The sequence below is a fragment of the Nicotiana sylvestris genome, chromosome 1, assembly GCF_000393655.2.
Source record: "Nicotiana sylvestris chromosome 1, ASM39365v2, whole genome shotgun sequence".
NCBI classification, from domain to species: domain Eukaryota; kingdom Viridiplantae; phylum Streptophyta; class Magnoliopsida; order Solanales; family Solanaceae; genus Nicotiana; species Nicotiana sylvestris.
In genome coordinates, this window is record NC_091057.1 from 109,973,660 (window position 1) to 109,993,691 (window position 20,032).

General features: G+C 38.8%; 1 protein-coding gene across 1 annotated transcript; it reads left to right on the forward strand.

The window, feature by feature from the left end:
- The first annotated feature begins 2,046 nt into the window (after window positions 1–2,046).
- Window positions 2,047–2,630, forward strand: LOC138873198 (uncharacterized). Its single transcript, XM_070151639.1, has 2 exons — window positions 2,047–2,327; window positions 2,513–2,630. The coding sequence occupies exons 1-2, from the start codon at window positions 2,047–2,049 to the stop codon at window positions 2,628–2,630; spliced, it is 399 nt and encodes a 132-aa protein (XP_070007740.1).
- The last annotated feature ends 17,402 nt before the right edge of the window (window positions 2,631–20,032 follow it).

Here is a 20,032-nt window from a genome sequence, read left to right on the forward strand (position 1 = left end):
TTATGTAATTGTGTATATGAAATTGTTGCTTATGAATTATGTATCACTTGTGTGGTTGATATTAAAGGGTGTTCCTTTCTTGTAATATATTGCTTATGAGGCCACACTCGGTGTTGTTTAATATTATGTTGCACCGTTGGGTTATGTATATGCTATTGGGATTGGTTCTAGGGTTCTCTGGCAGGTGGATAGGCCAAGTTGCAGTGGAAACTTTGCCAAAATTATTGGAAATTTAGCGAGTTAGTAAAAAATTTTGGGGTTGTTGGTGTGTGAAGTATTAGTTGGACCACAGTGGATACTAATGGTGAATTTTGACCATCATTTGAGGCCGAATGATTTTAAGTGGGAGAGGATATAAGGCCCCGTAAAATCTTACAAAAAACCCGGGATTTCGTGGTGCCAAGGTAGTCTTATGTGTTAATGATTTTAGGGTTTATTGCGGCAAGATTGCTCACTGTGGTACAGACTTTTTGGGTTGAACAATGCAGTAGGGATTTGAAGAAAACTTTTGGTAGAATAGGGAATTTTTGTGGCTCACTATGCGTATGCAGAATCTGTTTGAGAGACGCAGAATGAAGCAAAATTTTGAGCAAAAATTGTGGACCATATTCGGTCCATTATGCGGTCGTAGAATTACTTTGGGGGTCATTGATTCCATCACAGAATCAACATGGGGAATTCTAGGAGGATATTTTGCGGCCTATTCTGCGACTGCAGAATCAATATACGGGCCACAGGACACCCACATACCCAAGCAGTGGTACCCAGTTCCGGAGGGCTATTTCGCAACCCATTTCACGAACCGTAGAGGCATTATTTTGGAGCTTCATTTTTCTGGTTTTATAAACCCGACTGCATTCATAGAAGCCCCACACACATGCTGAAGGAGGACAAGGGATAGCCAGCTACCGTAATCAATGTGAAGGCTTTCAGGGGCTGTGTGTACATTGTCTTTTGGCATCTTATGGCCGTTTTCATTACAGAAGTACCAGAGGGGCAGGAATTCAAGGTCGTTTCTCATCACTTTCACTATAAGAAACACGTGGATTATCTGTACACAGTAAAATCGGAGGGTCCAATTTTCCATCATTATGGTGCCTCGTAAGCATATTTCACAAGGTTCGAGACCAGGGTCGAGGTTCACCCTCGAAGGCTATTGACACTCGACCTTGGAGTAATGCAGACCAACAGCTATGATGGAAAAGTGGGGAGTTCCCAAGGCATGCAACTAGGGCTGACAAAGTTAATGAGCTAAGTTCAAACCCGAATCATGGCATCAACTAGCTGTCACATCCCCATATCTTTGTAATAAATGCACTTATACTATGTTGGGATTCCCCTTCATATATAAAGGGAATCCTTGTCATTTTATAAACATCTGTTGCTCAATACTAAATACACAAGAACATTCTCTCTACTATCTAACACATTATCTTGACCTCCTTAGTCCATTTATTGCTTATATTCATTGCGTGCTATTTATTGTTCATCACTTATTGCTTATTATTGGCCATAAAGAGCCACCATTGATTTATTACTACTGTTAGCCACCCATCGATTACCCTCGATAGTTCCCAGCCGAGCTTTAGACTCGACCCCGAGACCCTCAAATAGGCAAGCTCGAGGCCCCGATTATTAATCATTCGGTTTGCTTATCACCTTGTTTTCAAGCTCTTATATGATTTCTAAGTCTTTTACATAGCATCAACTACTTAACAACTAGCATAAAAAATAGATCATGTATTTTTAGAACCACCAAATCAAATTTAATTGTTATTACCAATTTTCACGGTAAACACTATAATTTCTGATCGGGGGGGGGGGGATAGTTCACGGCTAATTGTTAGAAGAAATTTCAGCAAGGTTTGGGTACTCAGGTGAATCTTTGTACATCCTTTCATCCACAAACCGCCGGGTAGGCAGAGTGGACTATTCAGACGTTTGAGGATATGTTGCACTTGTGCTCTTGACTTCAAGGGTATCTCGGACGATCATTTGCCACTCATGGAATTTGCCTACAACAATAGTTAGCATGCTAGCATTCAGATGACACTGTTAGAGGCTTTATATGGTAGGAGTTGTAGATCTCCTATTGGGTGGTTAAATATTGGGGAAGGGGAGTTGATAGGATGGAACCTCATGCATCAAGCTTTGGAGAAGAAAAAAATTATTAAGGATCGGTTGAAAACTACTCAGAGTCATCGAAAATCCTATTCGAATATTTGTAGCAGAGATGTGGAGTTCAAAGAAGATGATTGGGTATTCTTGAAGGTTTCCCCGTTGAAGGGTGTAATGCGGTTTGGTATGAAAGGGAAATTGAGCCCAAGGTAAGTCGAGCCATACAGAATCATTTAGAGAATTGGTCAGGTGGCGTACAAGCTTGAGCTACCACTTGAGATGTCGTTAGTGCACCTGGTATTCCATGTGTCTATGTTGAATAAGGTAGTTGGAGATTCGTCGCATGTTGTACCAGTTGAGACTATTGAGGTTAATGAAGAACTGACCTATGAAGAATTCCAGTTGCCATTCTTGATAGGGAAGTTCAAAAGCTAAGAAATAAAGAGATTTCCTCTGCGAAAGTGTTAACCAACAGGTTGAAGAGGCTACTTGGGAAGCCGAGGAAGAAATGAAGAAGAAGTACCCTCATTTGTTTGAATAACTATGTAATTGTGTATATGAAATTGTTGCTTATGAATTACGTATCACTTGTGTAGTTGATATTAAAGGGTGTTCCTTTCTTGTAATATATTGCTTATGAGGCCACACTCGGTGTTGTTTAATATTATGTTGCACTGTTGGGTTATGTATATGCTATTGGGATTGGTTCTAGGGTTCTCTGGCAGGTGGATAGGCCAAGTTGCAGTGGAAACTTTGCCAAAATTATTGGAAATTTAGCGAGTTAGTAAAAAATTTTGGGGTTGTTGGTGTGTGAAGTATTAGTTGGACCACAATGGATACTAATGGTGAATTTTGACCCTCATTCGAGGCCGAATGATTTTAAGTGGGAGAGGATATAAGGCCCCGTAAAATCTTACAAAAAACCCGGGATTTTGTGGTGCCAAGGTAGTCTTATGTGTTAATGATTTTAGGTTTTATTGCGGCAAGCTTGCTCGTTGTGGTACAGACCTTTTGGGTTGAACAATGCAGTAGGGATTTGAAGAAAACTTTTGGAAGAATAGGGAATTTTTGTGGCTCACTATGCATCTGCAGAATCTGTTTGAGAACCGCAGAATGAAGCAAAATTTTGAGCAAAAATTGTGGACCATATTCGGTCCATTATGCGGTCGTAGAATTACTTTAGGGGTCACGGATTCCATCACAGAATCAACATGGGGAATTCTAGGAGGAGATTTTGCGGCCTATTCTGCGACTGCAGAATCAATATACGGGCCACGGGACACCCACATACCCAAGTAGTGGTGCCCAGTTCCGGAGGGCTATTTCGCAACCCACTTCACGAACCGTAGAGGCATTATTTTGGAGCTTCATTTTTCTGGTTTTATAAACCCGACTGCATTCATATAAAAACTATTGGGGTAATTTTAGAAGGTTCAGACTCATATTTTGTGAGTGGGGAAGTGATTTAGAGTGTGGGAGAGAGTTCCTTAACCAATTGTTCCTCAATTCTTGCTCAAATCTTGGAAGATTAACATGGGAATCTCACTAGGTCTTCATCCTAGAGGTAAGATTCTACACACTCAATTTTGAAATTTAACTGAATGGGTAATTAGAAAGGCAATTCTTGGGTGTGGGAGTTGTTCATCTTGCATGCATGTGTTATCAAAGGATGTAGGAAGATTGTTGAGCTAAACTCTTCTCTTAGAATTAAACCCCACAATGTCCTTGTAAGTCCCGAGTTACTAATTATAAATAGATTATTCCGAATAAGCTTTGTGTCAAAAGACATATGTATTCAATGTGTATTTCAAATGCTTTGGCTATGTGGTACTACTATTTGAGAATATGTTCAGCATATGAGTTGCATAACTAAATTCTATGACTTCAAGTTGTGTTTCAAATGAAAGCTAATGTCAATTGTGTAAGAAATCTCAATGCACTTAAGACTCTTGTTTGCTCATACGTATGCTTAATGTCTTGAATGTAAATGCCTCGTTGGTGAAAATCCATGATGTTGGTTGAAAGTGAAAATGGTGAGCATGAAATATGAAATACGAAATACGGCCAACACGCCAAATAAAAAGGGGATAAAATAATCGTGACCACTAGTGCCAATAAAATGAAAAGATGTGAAAGATGTACGAAATGGGATGATTGATATAAAAGTATGATGTCTAGGATAAGACAGCCTAGCTGATTGGGTCGTGATCTGACGCCATGCCGCACACATGGTGGTGATTGTGTTGGAAATTATAATTGAAGTTATGATTGTGGTTGATGTCTCGTATCTGACGGCCTAGCCGATCAGGTCATGATCAGACGCTGTGCCGCACACATGGTGGTGACTGTGTTGGAATTTGTAATTGAAATTGTAAACGGTGGCATATTGGTCCTAATGATCTCCTAACCTAGAATATAGAAATTGCTTGAAACTCGTCTTTTTCCTAACTTGATGTTTTGGGTATTGTTTGAGACTCTCATTGATGTTTATGATTGTTTATTCTTATGTCATCATTAATTCTTTTGAGTGGGTATTTAGTTATTCATACTAATACTATTCCACATGTAATAATGTCCCTTTTGCCGGAGGCGATGCATCTCACTATCATCATACTCTTTTGTATAAATTAGAATCTCTGTAGACATAGTGTGGGTGGTATGTTGGTGTTGGCGAAGTTGAACTAGTAATGTTTAATTATATCACACATTCCACATCAAATTGTGAGAGTGTAAGAATTTTGTAACTTATAAATAATGTAATTGCTGATAATGAATTGGTGTTGTTATTCACATGATCCTCCTCACTGCCTAATTAATGAAATAGATCGTCTCTTTATTCATGAGTGAGTTTAGTAGAAGGTATTGTACTGGCTTTCTCGGTCGGGTTATCTCGGTTGAGCACCGGTCACGCTCCCCGAGTTCGGAGCATGACACACATTTAGAGAGATTGTCATTCGTATCGCTAAAGCATGGGTAGGGATGCAACACAACCATCTAGTTCTGCAGCTACTACATTAACAACGCCTCCCCCATCATGAGGCACTATAGCACCCGCAGCGCATGGAGCAGCTAGGGGTGGTATCTAGAGCTTGGGAGGGCCTATCAGGTTTTATGCTATAAAGAGGCGTCGATATTCGGAGGCTTCTCTAAGTGTGGTTACAGGTATATTGATAATCCAATCTCATGATGTGTATGCTCTTATTGATCCTAATTCCACTTTGTCATATGTCACTCCTTATGTTGTATAAAATTTAGGATAGAACCACAACAACTTTATGAGACATTCTCTGTATTTACTCTTTGAACGAGACATATCATTCGTGAAGTCTCTTTATCACAATTATCTTACTTACAATCTCTTAAGGAATTAAATTCTATAATGATTTCTTTGAATTGAGCCACAACCCTGAGATAAATACTTCCCACTTGCTTTCCTAAATTCTCAACAAGGGACTATACCTGATGGATTTCTTACTGAACCTTTTGATTCAAATGGATAACATCTGCTCACATGTGATTATGCATGCACCGTCCAAAACGTGTAACCGTGTGGTATAAAATCCAATGTAAAGCAACCTAGTGTTGAGATCCTTCTTGAGAAACTCTTTTCTCTCGGGTGTGCGGCTCCTATGGTTTGAACAGTCACTTTACGCCTTTGTGAATATTATCATGAATCCTTTTCCCTGTTTAGTAACATAAGATCATATCTCAGCACCTATCATATTTGGACATGTCAATTGAAAGTGGTCAGTTGTCCGCATAATATTTTTGAGAAATTTGAGATTTCCAAAAATTCATCACAAGAAGATCTTTTGTTTGCCCATCTTAGTATGACTTTCATGTCCACCTAGATCAAGACTCAGTGAGTAACTCAATTTGTTCCTGGTATTGTAGTTTCCCATGAAGTGGCCTAGTATTACAGTTCTACCGTTATTATGGCAGAAATAGGTCCAGCTCATAGCAAGTGTTCATTCTCTCTAACCAATGCATGACTTTATCCTAATATTAAGATGTCCTAGCTACCTGGTTTCACTCGTATATGGTTGAAGTTAAGTAGCATTACCGTGACCTTTTCCTCTCCACTTCAAGTGGATGTTCTTGATTCTGACATATATCATGAGCATATTAATTTGAAAGATAAATTCTTTGTATCTCTAGTCCTCTCATATAGGATCAACTGTCGGGAAGAGTTAATCTGTCAGAATGATAATAATCTCACAAGTTTTCAACTTCTTTTTCAACCTGGTAGGCTTGGAACGTAGTTTCCTTATAACAATATTGTTAAGAGTGTAACACAGCTTCATGTATTTTTGAAACCTCTATCACATTAATGGTGCAAGAATCTTTTCATTTGAATTAAACAAATTTTTTCCTACACTCAAGTAGGAAACTAGTGTCACATACTTGACTATTCCTCCTTAAGGATTTCTATTGTCGATAAACTAGTTAACTCTATGCCTCATTTTTAAATCAGTGATGTCATCACAATGATTAACCTTGTCAATGCTATCGGTAGTAACCTTCATGTCTTTTAGGATATAACCTTCTGGAATACTCTGCTCAGCATATTGATGGATTCTTGAATAATTTCATCCCAATCTTGAACCCCGTTGTTCCTCCTTGTATTAAACCTAAGGGGAGTTGAAGGTTCAAACATGTCAAAGAAGAATCATCATCCCATGAATCAAATATTGGATAGGAAATTTTATGGTCATATTCATGCTAGCACATCTTAGAGTAATTGTTAAAGGTCGGCAAAGGTTTAGCTGGGTGTTCGCATAGAGATTTAGAGTTGAAGATGGTGAACATGTTATTCTCAATATTTTTCTCCATGAAGATGTTGTGTGAATTGCTAATAAAGGTAAAGTATGTGTATTCACATTAGGCCTTATGAAATCTTGAAGGAAATCGGTTGAATTATGAGTATGATGTTTCCCCATTATTGTCCTCTATGCACTCGGTGTTTCATGTGTCTATGGCCGAGAAGGTAGTTGGGAGCCCTTTTGTCTATCGTCTTGGTGGAAGCTATTGAAGGTAAAGGTAATGCATAATTGGATTATGAGAGGTACCCCATTGTCATCCTTATTAATAAGTCCGGAAGTTGAGGTTGCCTCCGTCAAAGTAAAAAAATATTCTCAATTGTTTGTATAGCCAAATGGTTGTGGTTCGAAGGTACTTTCTATGTGTTATGATTTAAATATGTGCAGGCTCATGTCCAGATATCACTTTTGATAATATAATGCTGGTAATGTTGAGATTAGTGCTGCTGATATATATTGTGATGCTTTATAGAGTTATGGATGTATTATTAGGGTGATTTTGGTGGTTCTCTGGCAGGTGGGTAGGCCCAGGGGAGACTCTGCCGAAATTTCTAGAATAATTGGGGAGTTAGTCAAATATGAGACATGGGAATGTGAATAAATAGCTAAGTCATATTTGGTGTTTTGTGGCTTGCCCTACCCCTCATTCGAGGACGATAATCCTAAGTGGGGAAGAATGTAAGTCCCCGTAAATTTTCGCCAAGAAATTTAAGATTTTGTTGTGCCGAGGTAGGGTAATAGGTTTGAGGATTTTAGAAAATGAGTTGGTATAGACGTTTTGGGTATAAGAATGCACTAAAGTGTTGATAGGAACTTTTGGTAGAAGAAGGCAATTCTGCGATCAATTTCGCAATGATAGAACTGTTTTGCGGACCGCATATGTATCGCAAAGTGGAGCAGAGAATGGGAAAATTTTAAAAAATAGTTTTGTTGGCCACAGAATGATTCTGCTAGCCGCTGAATGATTCTTCTGCCAACATAATCATTATGATGGCCATATAATCGATTCTGTTGCCCACAAAACAATTATATATCCCACATAACAATTCTGCTACCACATAATTGCACCACATTCGGGGGTCATTTTTGGAAAATTTCTTATCCGACCCTATTTTGATATAAGGCCTTAGGCGGTCATTTTACATGGTAAAATCTATTTTTTTTAGAGAGAGCAATTTTAGAGAGAAAAAGTGAAGAGCTAGCATGCTAATTATCCATTCTTGCCCCAATCTACAAGAATCAAGGAAGCCAATCACAAGATTTTCATCTAAGAGGTAAGCTTCTACTCTTTAGCCCTAAATTTTGGGATTTGGACTAAAAGTAGGGCATGAGAAGTATGATTTTTAGGTGTGGGAGTTGCTCTTTGTGTATAAATGTACCCATAAGTTTGGTAGGGAGGTTGCTGAACTAAATTGGGTGAATGATTTGTTGCGGGATGAAAGGATTCCACCATAGAAACCTTGTAGTGGAATTTGCACACCTAGTACTTGATGAAATGCCTAAATGACCAGAAACCATGAATCTCTCCCTAATTATTATTCTATTTTGTCATAGATCTAGTTGATTGGAATTGCTAGAAGTGTTGGGAAGTTATGGTAATCTACTGGGAAGCTCAAGCAAGGTATGTTGGCTAAACCACTCTCTTATAATTAAATTCCCTAATGTTCCCGTATGTTTGAAGTATGGTTGTATCAAGTTCCTTATTCCCATGTTTCGAGTTGTATCCAATGAGTTCGATTGTCTCGAGAAAGCAAAGTTTCTAGAATTATGTATTCAAAAGTGTTCTGAATGATCCTATCACATTGTGTTATGCTTCAGGAGTGTGTTCAAGAATGATAGGTGTATTAAAAGGTTATGGCTTTGAGTCGTATTTCAAATGAAAGTCCAATATGCTTAACTTGGCAAGAATACTCCATGCGTCTAAAACTCATATTGCTCATACAAATTTTTAAGGGCTTGATTTCGAATACTCATATTGTTGATAATCTATAAAGATGCTTGAAAGTGAAAGAAATGAGTTGGATATATAAAGTTTGGTCAACGGTGCCAATGAAATGAAATGATGTGAGAAAAATTATGAAATGAGCCTTGATTCAACTGATCCAAAATTACTTCGAAAATAGATTTGCCTAAAAACATATGTACTCAAGTCATGCCCATAAGTGGTTGTTTTAACTAATATTATTGTTTAGAAGTATTTCCAATGTGTTTTGAGCTCTTACATAAGTATTTCCAATGTGTTTTGAGCTCTTACATGTTCATGAGTTAAAAAGTATTTCAAGAATAAATGGTGTGTTACTTGTTTATGATTTTAACTTGAGCATCGATCGCCAGTCATTTTACTCCATTTCTTGGAAAGAAATCTATTGTGTTTAAAGCCTTCATTTCTAATGAACTTAAAGTTGTGATTTTCGAAATATTATATATGTTGATATTTATGATGATGTTCCATGAAAGGAATGATATGAAAGTGTGGAATATGAAATACGGCTACCATGCCATGAATAAATAATCTTGTGAATGGATAAAAGAGCCAAGGTAATATTGTTGTTGTGAGTGGTTGAAAATACAAAAGAAGATTATTACAATGTGTAAGATGATGAGGTGGATACATTTGTATTTATGTTACCTTTGTATGCAAATCAATAAAAATATTTTTGGGAGTATCGTTAGTCACCGAGAAAGGGTGGGTTGTAACAACCCAAACCTAAAACAACATGTGCCGGTATAGGAGTTGATTGTAATTTTACCCCTTATTTGGGATGAGATTGATGTGTTGATATTATTCCCCTTAATTGGAATGATATTGATAATAGTTGTGAATTGGAAAGTCAACCCACACGACATATGTGGAAGGCGACCTAGCTGATCGGGTGGAGATCGGACACCATGTTGTGCACATGGTGGTACTACTCTTGGTAACACCTTTCTTTTGCATCACATATGAAACCACATTGTTTGTGGGGAGATGGCCTAGCCGATCGGCCGTGATCGGACTCTGTACTAAAAGCATTGTGTTATATCGGTGCTAATGATCTCCCAACATAAAATATATATTATTTTCATATTTTGAAAATTATTATGGTTTAAATGGGCATTTGGATATTGTTGATTGTGACTTGTTGTTTCTATGGTTTTTCCTCTCTTATATTGGTATTCCATTTTGAAAGGGAACATTTAGCTTTACATACTAGTACTATTCCATATATACTAACGTCCATTTTGCCGAGGGCACTGCATCTTCAATGGATGTAGGTGGTTCATCAGCGGGCAACTCTAGTCCTCGTTAGTAGGCACTCCCAATTCAGCAGGTTTAGGTGAGCCCTACTCTATTCTGGGCCTAATATCACTTGATGTTGTACTTTGTGTTTTGAGGTATAGTCGGGGCCTTGTTACTAGCATTTCCTTACTAATCTTCTATTGTACTTAGAGGCTCTGTAGATAGGTTGTATGTGGTGTTTGATGTTGGGAATTCAACTAGAAGTGTTGGTATTTGGCAAACATTTTTTTATTATATCTATAAACTTGTAATTTTTTGGAAGTTATGAATGAAGCTACTAATAGAAATGAAATGGGAGTGGTTAATGAAATCTTTTTAGTGTTTGATTAATGGAGCATATCTCCTCTTTATTCATGGATAAGTTTGGGTAGAAGGAAATCTAACAGGGTTGCTCGGCTGGGTTCACCTGGTTGAGTGTCGGTCGCGCTTCCCGAGTTCAGGGCGTGACACTTAAATATCACAAAAAACCTTACACGTAGCAATGAAAATTCTCCCAAGAATAATTGTCACATCATAATCAACTTCACAATCTAGAATGATAAAATTCGTTAGAAGGATGAATTTATCAACCCGGACCAAAATGGCCTTTTCATGGTACGATCAGCCATTTGCAATCTCATAGAAGTGGGTCTTGGTTTCCCAATTCCCAAAGTCTTAAAAACAGAATATGGCATCAAATTTACACTTGCCCCAAGATCACAAAGAGCTTTAGCAAACTTGACACTTCCAATTGTACAAGGAATCATGAAAGCACTCCGATCCTCCAACTTAGGAGCCATTGAATGAAAAATCGCACTCACTTGATGAGTGACTTTGAATGTTTCAAAATTCATTTACCGCTTCTTTGTCACTAGATCTTTCATAAACCTTGCACAACCGAGCATTTGTTCCAAAACATCTAGTAATTGTCCATTGATTTAAAGACTCTTGATCATTTGAATGAACTTCTTGAATTAATTCTCACCATTTTTCTTTGCAAGTCTTTGAGTGTATCGAGGTTGAGGCTTAGGCAATGGTGAATTTGCCTTTTGCACTACCGGCTCTGGTAGGTGAATTATGTGTTCCCTAGTCGGATTCACCTCCTCTTGAGTCTCTTCCACACTATCATCAATATCAATCCGAGCTTCCTCATTTGGTTGGGAAATATTGTTTGGGATCTCTTCTTCTTGCATCACTTGGTCATCATCGACAAGTCTTCTTTAACTTGAGGTGGGTGCATTCCCGCCTCTTCCACTTCTTATGATTACAACTATATCATGCCCCGTATTGTCACCACCCTTTGGGTTTACCACCGTGTCACTTGGTATGCACCATTAGGACGAGAATTTAGAGCTTACAAGATTTTCCCATTTGAACTTCTAGATTGCAGATTGATGTATTGTGCGAGGCAAGCTAGGCATCCAAATCGGTATTCTTTTCCATCATTTGCTTGAACATATTCTCCACACGTCCCATCTCATTGTTTGAAGAAATTGATCCATTGGATAAGGAGGTGGGTTTCTCGATTGTTAATACATTGAGGGCTTTGAAAACCCGACCCCCAATTGCCTTGATTGGTACCCCAACCACCTCGGTTGTTGCCTCCCCAATTTCCTTGGTATTTCCTTGGTTGTTTCCACTCCAATTTACTTGATTATTATTGTTATGCAATTCCCTTGATTTTTATTCCAATTGCCATGATTTTGTGGTCACCATTGGCCTTGGAAGTTGTTTCTTTTTCCTTGAAAATATTTCACATATTGCACTTCCTCCTCTTGCTCATTAAGAATCTCTTGATCGGAATCGCCATCATCTTGCACATAGTTCTCCACTTAAGTTTGCACTTGTTAACCCTTAGTCCTTTTCTTGTTCACAAAAACATTCACTCCCTCTATAGCCTGAACGTGCTTAGGAGCTTGCACTTGATTAAGTTGGGCCTTTGCTAGTTGAGTCATGGTAGTGGTCAATTCGGCAATGGCTTTCCCATGGTCTTTTAATTCTTTGTGGAGGTGGATCATGTTAGGATCACCTTGTGGAACATTTGCCTGGGATTTCCAAGCTGATGACATCTCCACCATCTCACCTAGAATATCACATGCCTCCTCATAAGGTCATAAAGATCCCACTGGCTAGTTGATTCACTATATATTTGTTGGTTTTGTTAATCGCACGATAAAAGGTTTCTTGCAACATGTTTTCCGTTATATTGTTGTTGGGACATTACTTAACCAATGTTCTATAGTGCTCCCAAATTTTGTGTAGTGGTTCATTATGCTCTTGCTTGAATGTCAATATCTCATCTCGAACTGTAGCCATGTTCCCGGGCGAGAAAATTTTAGCAATGAACTTGGTCGCTAACTCATCCCAAGTGTGAATTGATTGGTTCGGCAAACGTTCCAACCAATCTAAAGCTTTCCCTTGTAGATATAAGGAAAAAAGCCTTAGCCTCAACGCATCCTCAGAAACATTAGATTGCTTGCTCCCCGAACATGTATTCACAAACCTCTTCAAATGTTTGTAAGCATTTTGAGTTGGTGCACCAGTAAAAAAGCCTTATTGCTCAAGTAATGTAAGCATCACGTTTGTGATTTGAAAGTTGCCCGCCCTAATATGAGGAGGGACTATTGCACTAGCATAACCTTCGTTGGGCAATATCCGGTGTTGAGCCGCTTGTGGTAGAGGTGGGGGTGGAACAGGCACGTTGTCATGTGGTACCTGGCCTCTCTGATTGGCTTGTAGTTCTTGAGGTACCTCATCCACTTATTCCTCCTTGCTATCCAAGTCACCCAAAAGCAAATCTTGGAGCTCATTGTTCGCCATGTCTATACCTATGATTTTTTAAACAAACTAGTACCACAGAAGGGAAAGAAGATATTCCAAAAACACACTCAACTATATAGCTAAAACTATTTTAACTCTCCAAAACGGCGCAAAAAAATGATTCACTCCCAATCCACACTAAACAATGAGTGGAAGAGGTCGTTGGAAGAATAATACCCAACTATGAGTCGAAGTAGATTTCCTCAGGGAGCTAACAATGGGTGTTAGAGTGTATACTTGATGAATGAAGATGAAACAGCTTAAATACACTTCCAATCAAGCTGGTTTTGCAAATTACTTCTATAAACTACACTATTAATGCTCGATTAGAGTAATGAAACTAGAAATTGACTAATTATTTTTGGTTGTTTTCAAATAGATAAAAAGCCTAGAGATGTAACCTTCGCGTAGGTGTTCGCCTATTACTTTAACACGTGATTTATTAATTGCGGTATAACATATCTCTCAACTCTAAGTTACCCAATCAATACCTCTCGGTCATACAGTGATTTCGCCCAATTTGGCTTTCTAGATCCTAAATGGGTATCAAGCTAAATAGTTGATATGAGTTCAAGTCGGGTTTTCCTTATCTCTAGTTCAAACCCTTTAATTAGGCTAGTCAAATCCTTAACTAGTATAATTTTTTTAGCCAAGTTTTCCTAGACAAGGTGCCTTTTTCTTAAGTAATGAGCAAGTCGAAAAAGCATGAATCAATATTTACAACCATTAATTCTTAAATTAAAGCATGAAGAAGGCTAAATAACAAACTCCCAATCATAAACAAGCATTAAATCAATTATTCATAAGGTTTAGATACTAGGGTTGGGTCACAACCCTAGTAAATATTTAGCTACTCATAATAAAAATTGAAGAAAACAAAGAAGAAATACTAATTAAACTCATAATATAAAATTAAAATGATAACCTGTGATGTTTTTGTCCCAAAATGATCACAAATTACTCCAAATAGTAAACTACAGTGACTACAACTAAGAAAACTTCAAAAATTAAACTAAAAATGAGATTCCTGTCGATTTATAGTGGCTCAAAATTCGTTGAAAAAAATGCTTCTCGGGAGGTTCTACCGCTGCACAATTCCATGTGCGGTCCGCACACTGCTTGAATATTCAGGTGGATAGATTCTTCTACCGCACAATTTGAACTACGGCTGCATTTCAACTTCTGCAGTCGTACAATTCATGTACGCTCCGCAGTTTGGGCAAGGCTTCAGTCTTGGTCATGTATTACATGCTCTGAACCTTTTGAATTCTTGTTAGTGCGACCATGTTCTTGCGGCCGCACATATCGTGTGTGGTACACACTTCTTCAATTACTTTTGGGCTTCCACATCAGATATGCGACCACATAGAGAATTCTGCTGTCCACACTTGCTTCTTTAACCGCAGAAATACTTTTGCGGACCGCACTTCTAGTCTGTTATTCCCCTTATTGCCTTATGAGCCGGAACACTCTTTTTTGAGTCGGTTTTCTTCATGAGAGCCCAAATTTCCAACATTCTTGCAATTTGCACAGTTTCATTAGTTTTAGGAGCATAAATCAATACTTTCAAACCAAAACAAAAGTAAAAAGGTACTAACAAGTGATCAAAATCCACACTTACAACTCCCCCAAACTTAAGTCTTTGCTTGTCCTTAAGCAAATGGATTAGTTCCCACCTCCTCAAAGTGAAAGGTCATTTTGGCGAGTCAATGGTAAGCCATATTTACTTAGTTGGGACAAATAATTACCCACACTACTCATGCATTATTAACAAAGTGACAAGTCAAGTATCATGCACATATAGTTCTAGTGTGAATTTGAGCATCAAGAATTACCTTTACTCATCAAGGACTCTTGTTCTATCATGTAGGTCATGGTGGATCCCAAACTCTTCCTCCTCTACCTTCCATTTTCCAAGCTCACTTCAAAAGTTATCACTCAATCTTAAGATTCATGAAAGGTTCACTCTTCTCTCACAAGAGAATATCACAAGTACGGCTTCAAGTAGCATAGGCTTTTCCCTCATGTATATCACCACTAACGTAAGCTCACTTGGTTCGAAAAACGTAGGAGTGGTTTTGGGTTGTAATGAAGGCTTTTGGATTAGGTTAGGATACCATCTTGGTAATTGGTTACATCTTTCCTTAAGAACTCCATATTTTCATTTTTTGGCTCACAATTACCAATTCTTAGAGGCATTCTCTTTTTATTGGGGGATAGAGAGACTTGGCATCACTCTTCCTTGTTCATTTCCTTATTCTTCTCCCTCGATGCTCATGTTAGGAATCGTTACCTCTTTTTGAATTCATCAACCCTTCCACTTATTCTCTTTTCTACATTTTTCTTTTTGTTCTTTTTCTTTTCTTGCCTTCTATTTTCATAGAGATCATTTCTTTTCTATTTTTTGCCTTGATACCTCTTTAAATTCTTAAACTCTCCCCCAAACTTATGCCTTAAGCAAATTATTTCACAAAAATGTTGAGGAAGGTCCGGGTACCAAGGAGGATCACGACAAAAAATGTAAAGGCTTATAATATGGTTATTAAATGAGAAAGGCTAGAGGCTCAAAAGGGGTTGACTAGGGATAACGACATTGGTTGGTAATAGAAAGCTCAAATGGGCCAATGAAAGCCTATAATTATTTCTCAAACCAAGCAAAACTTATGATTTTGCCTTGATGCACATTCGGGGCAAGTTCTAAACCATTCGCACAAATACTTAGACTAGCAACGAATTACCTCACCCCTTACGCAACTATACTGTAAGAGAGGATAGAGTCGAGAGCCTACAACAACCAAACCCATGTTAAAGATCACTATAGTCCAATAAACCACTCGATGATTATCAAAGTCAACTCAAGAGTCTCAAAGTCACTAACTAGAGCTATTTTATTTCAAAAACCTTGTTTCAAACCATAAACACGTAGGTAAGTGTGTTGGTACCAATTGAAACATGAGTAACTCTTTTCGAGAATGACTTGATTAGGCCTTTTATTCATTACTACTACTATTATTATTACCTAAACACAAAAATGGACTCATTCCCATAAGAAGGTTGTCACACATCCATCGTTGGGACGAGTCACCCAGTTCACACAAACCTACCTTTGGAAACAACCATGACATTAATAAAATCAAAGGCTTATTATTTAGAAAAATATAAAAAGAACCTACAAACAAAACAAGAACTAAAGTGAAAAAATAAAAAAGCTAATGAACAATAACTACTAAAGATAAATAAACTATAAATAAGAAAAGGGAACATAATAATCTTATTATTACAGTCCCAAATATATCCAAATCAATGTCACATCAAATAAACTCCCCCTCCCCCTCCACCCCTCCCCCCCGAATAAAAGTAAGCATTGTCCCCAATGCTTAATAAAATAAGAGTGAAAGGAGAGAGGGTGAAGAAAACTCTCTAAGGATCCTTGGACATCTCAGTGTCCCCAGCAACCATCTCCCGTCGGGTAAGCCAATTGTATCTCATCATCATCATATTTGGGCGTGGCAGGATTGGTAAACATCGCATGCACTATCTCAGCAGTGTCGGCAACAAGTTCTGGCTCCTTAGACTGGTCAGCTGGTGCAATTGGTGCAGATGGTGCCAACGGATCTAGGACGGACTAGTACAGGTCGAGTAGAATATCAAAAGGTAGATCCCCAGTTGTCACAAGTCCGGTCGCCTCCTTCCTGAGCTTATTAACCAACTTCTTACTTGCCTAGGACTTCCTCATATTCTTTACTTCTTTGGCCAACTCCTCAATAACTGACCCGTGTTATACCAAATTGTACATGATCATCTTCTGCTTGTCCAGAATCTTCTTCAACTTCTCAGTAAGATCAGAGAAGACTTGTGGTGCCTATGTAGATAAGTGCGCAACAACAGTACTAGATATGTCAGATAGCTTTGAAGTAGCTATCTGCATCCAGTTGTTGAGACTCGCCAATGTATGGAAGACTCGTAGAGCAGATAATAGAGATATAGGCATGGGTACTAGCCTCAATCTGGAATAGGGGCTTCCCTAGGGGCTGTGTTAGGATCTGAAGATGGTGGCGTAGGCATAGCAGCAGCACTCTAAGAGGGCTTACCATAGGTAGATGGAATATACCTTCACTGGATTGGCCGCATCCATCAGGAGTACTAGTCAAACGGCTTATTTAGCTTCAACTTTGTGTCATAAGTTCTCGGCTCTACCTTTGCGTCAATAAGGTACTCTACAATGGTGTTGGGATAAGGATAGCCCTAGCTAGTCTGCTGTGCTACCGATGAAATATTGGCCGACATCACGCTACACACATTAATTGGGTACCCGACAATGGTAGAAGCCATAAGAACAACACGTTAAAGAGGAAAATAGGTCTTGTTTTGTCACAGGTCAAGTCTGATGCATACAAAAGTCTGTCATCCCATTGCCTCGAAACTCAATGTGCTCTAGTGGATGGGAACCCCCGCACTAATCTATGGTGGTGGTGGTCTGGGTGGTGCTAAGATCTCCTCTAGCCAAGGTCAAATTTCTTCTTTCATTGCACATTTCTCTAGATACTCCTCCAGCTCCAAGTCCTCAAACCCTAAGTACGCGTTTAGTGTGTGTTGATCAGACCTCACCTTGGGGTTGCATACTTTGGTCACCTTCGTCCCCTTCTTGATGTGATAAACATTTATGTAGAACTCTCGGACAAGGTACTCCTTGGTATCCTTAACTCTCTCAGTAAACCACATCCAACCCTTTCTTTCTTTGATTTGCCTGAACACTGCCGGGTTGTATTTATCAAAATCCTTCAATAGAAACTTCCGCTCAAGTTTCAAAGATCTCACTAGCCACCACATATGGAAATAAATGAAGACAGCCAAGCTGACGAACCTATCCTCCCATATCTCCCTTTTCTTTGATCTCTCAACACATGTGGCTCTACCATCTCCCCTTTTACTATCATTGAGGATATCATGTACAGTCTATGCCTTTGTGTCTGAGGCAACTACTGGTTCAGAGGTCTGGCTGGCACTTTTCGACCCCTCAGAATTGCTGTGAGAAGAAGAGGCCTCATTTATGAGCTGAAATCGCCCTTGTGCCCTAGACTGTGTGGTTGTCTGCTCCTCCTGAATAGAGGTTGAGTTAACCTTGGAAGCTTCCATAGACGATACATAGGAACTAGATTCGGAGAGGTTTGCACCGCTCCCTCTGCCAGTTATTGAATTTTTTCGAATAGTTTTGGGTTGGCCAAGGGGCAAGCTACCTCTCACTCAAACCTTAGAAGATTCACCTCTTTTTTTTGTTGTTTCATCGTGGCCGCGCGATCGAACCATTGTTTGTATCAAGGAAAAGAATATTGTTAGTTGCAAGTCATCATTTAACGCATTCAAGACTTATATAGGCAAGGGGAGAACAATGTGGACATAGTGGGATTATGACAAAAATAACAGGCTGCTGAAACTAGGGTCTGTGGTCCGTAGATTTTGGATGTGCGGCTGCAAACTTGAAGCACGGACTACAAAATTACAAGTGCGGTCGCACTTATGTCAAAAAAATCAGTAGCTCAGAAGCCCCTCTCTGAAGACAGTGTGGAGGCTATTTTGCGGTCGCAGAAGAAATTTGTTGTCCACACAATTCTAGTTGTAGCATCCTTGGGGTTTCTGCGGTCTACAAAATTAAAGTGCGGCTGCAGATGCTGTTGCTTCACTAGGTCGCCTAAAACTCCTAATCTGCGGAGCGCACAGATTCAAGTGCGGCCGCAGATTTAAAGATTTACGCACAGGAAAACTTTCCTACTTTGATTTTTCAATTACTTGCACACATAGACATCACAACATGGTATAAACATGATATCTCATTAACCCAACCCACGATAGCCTGTATATCAACTACTCAATTCAGATCTCACCCACATGCACACACAGACGAATTCTAATAACATATGGCCTAAAAAGAAACTTAAATTATTAAAATTAAACTAACACAAAAATTTAACATGAAATGAAGTATACGAGATAGAGGGAGTGCATTTAGTATATAAGCACATGTGGTTGTGTGTGGGGAAAGTGAAAATCTCTCAAGAAAGTTGTAGAGGAAAAATGAATTTTAGGAGAGGGAAAAGTGTAAAATGAACTCAAGTTTCCTATTTATACTAAAAATCCAAAGAGCGAAAAGTATCGAGTGCGACCACAGATTTTCCTTGCGGTCCACACTCTATCACCTGGGGCAGCCATCTCTACTCTTAATGTGCGGTCCATACATTGTTTGGGTGCGGTCGCAGATTTCACTTGTGGTCATAGATTAGCCTTTGCTTTGTCTTTTTCAAACTTTAGAGAGTTAAAAATTTTACACCTTTGAAAGATTCTAATTGTGTGGTCCGCACGAGAAATGTGTGGTCACGAATGCCCTCCTGTTGTGGCACACAGAAATGTGTGGTCTGTCCTAATTAAGATTGGTCCGCAGATCTTTAAATACTTAGCAATTTTTTAGTTCACCCTTCTTGCAAGTCACACTCAATCATGTTTCACACTTAAAATCAAGTTAGAACACAAATAACACCTAACTACAAAAGAAAAAGGAAAAGAACATGGGTTGCCTCCCAAGAAATTCCAGATTTAATGACACGGCACGACGCAAAATACCCTCAAGTGAAGTAAATGCCGCCACCACGTGGCTATGTCCACCCTTGTCCAAGTAGTGCTTCACCCGATGACCATTGACTCAGAATACCTCATTGATTTTGTTCTTCAAGTCTAATGCACCAAAAGGTATAACACCAACAATTTCAAATGGACCACTCTACTTGGATTTTAGCTTCAGGGAAACATTCTCAACCTTGAGTTAAATAACAATACAAGATCTCCCACCTTAAACTCTTTATTTCAAATGTATTGTCAAGAAGATATTTCATATTTTTTTGTACAAGGACGAACTCACATAAGCACGGTATCGGAACTCATCCAACTCATTCAAATGTGTAACCTGCAAGTTAGCGGCTACATCCCAATCAAGATTCAACTTGTTTGGAGCCTACATTGCCTA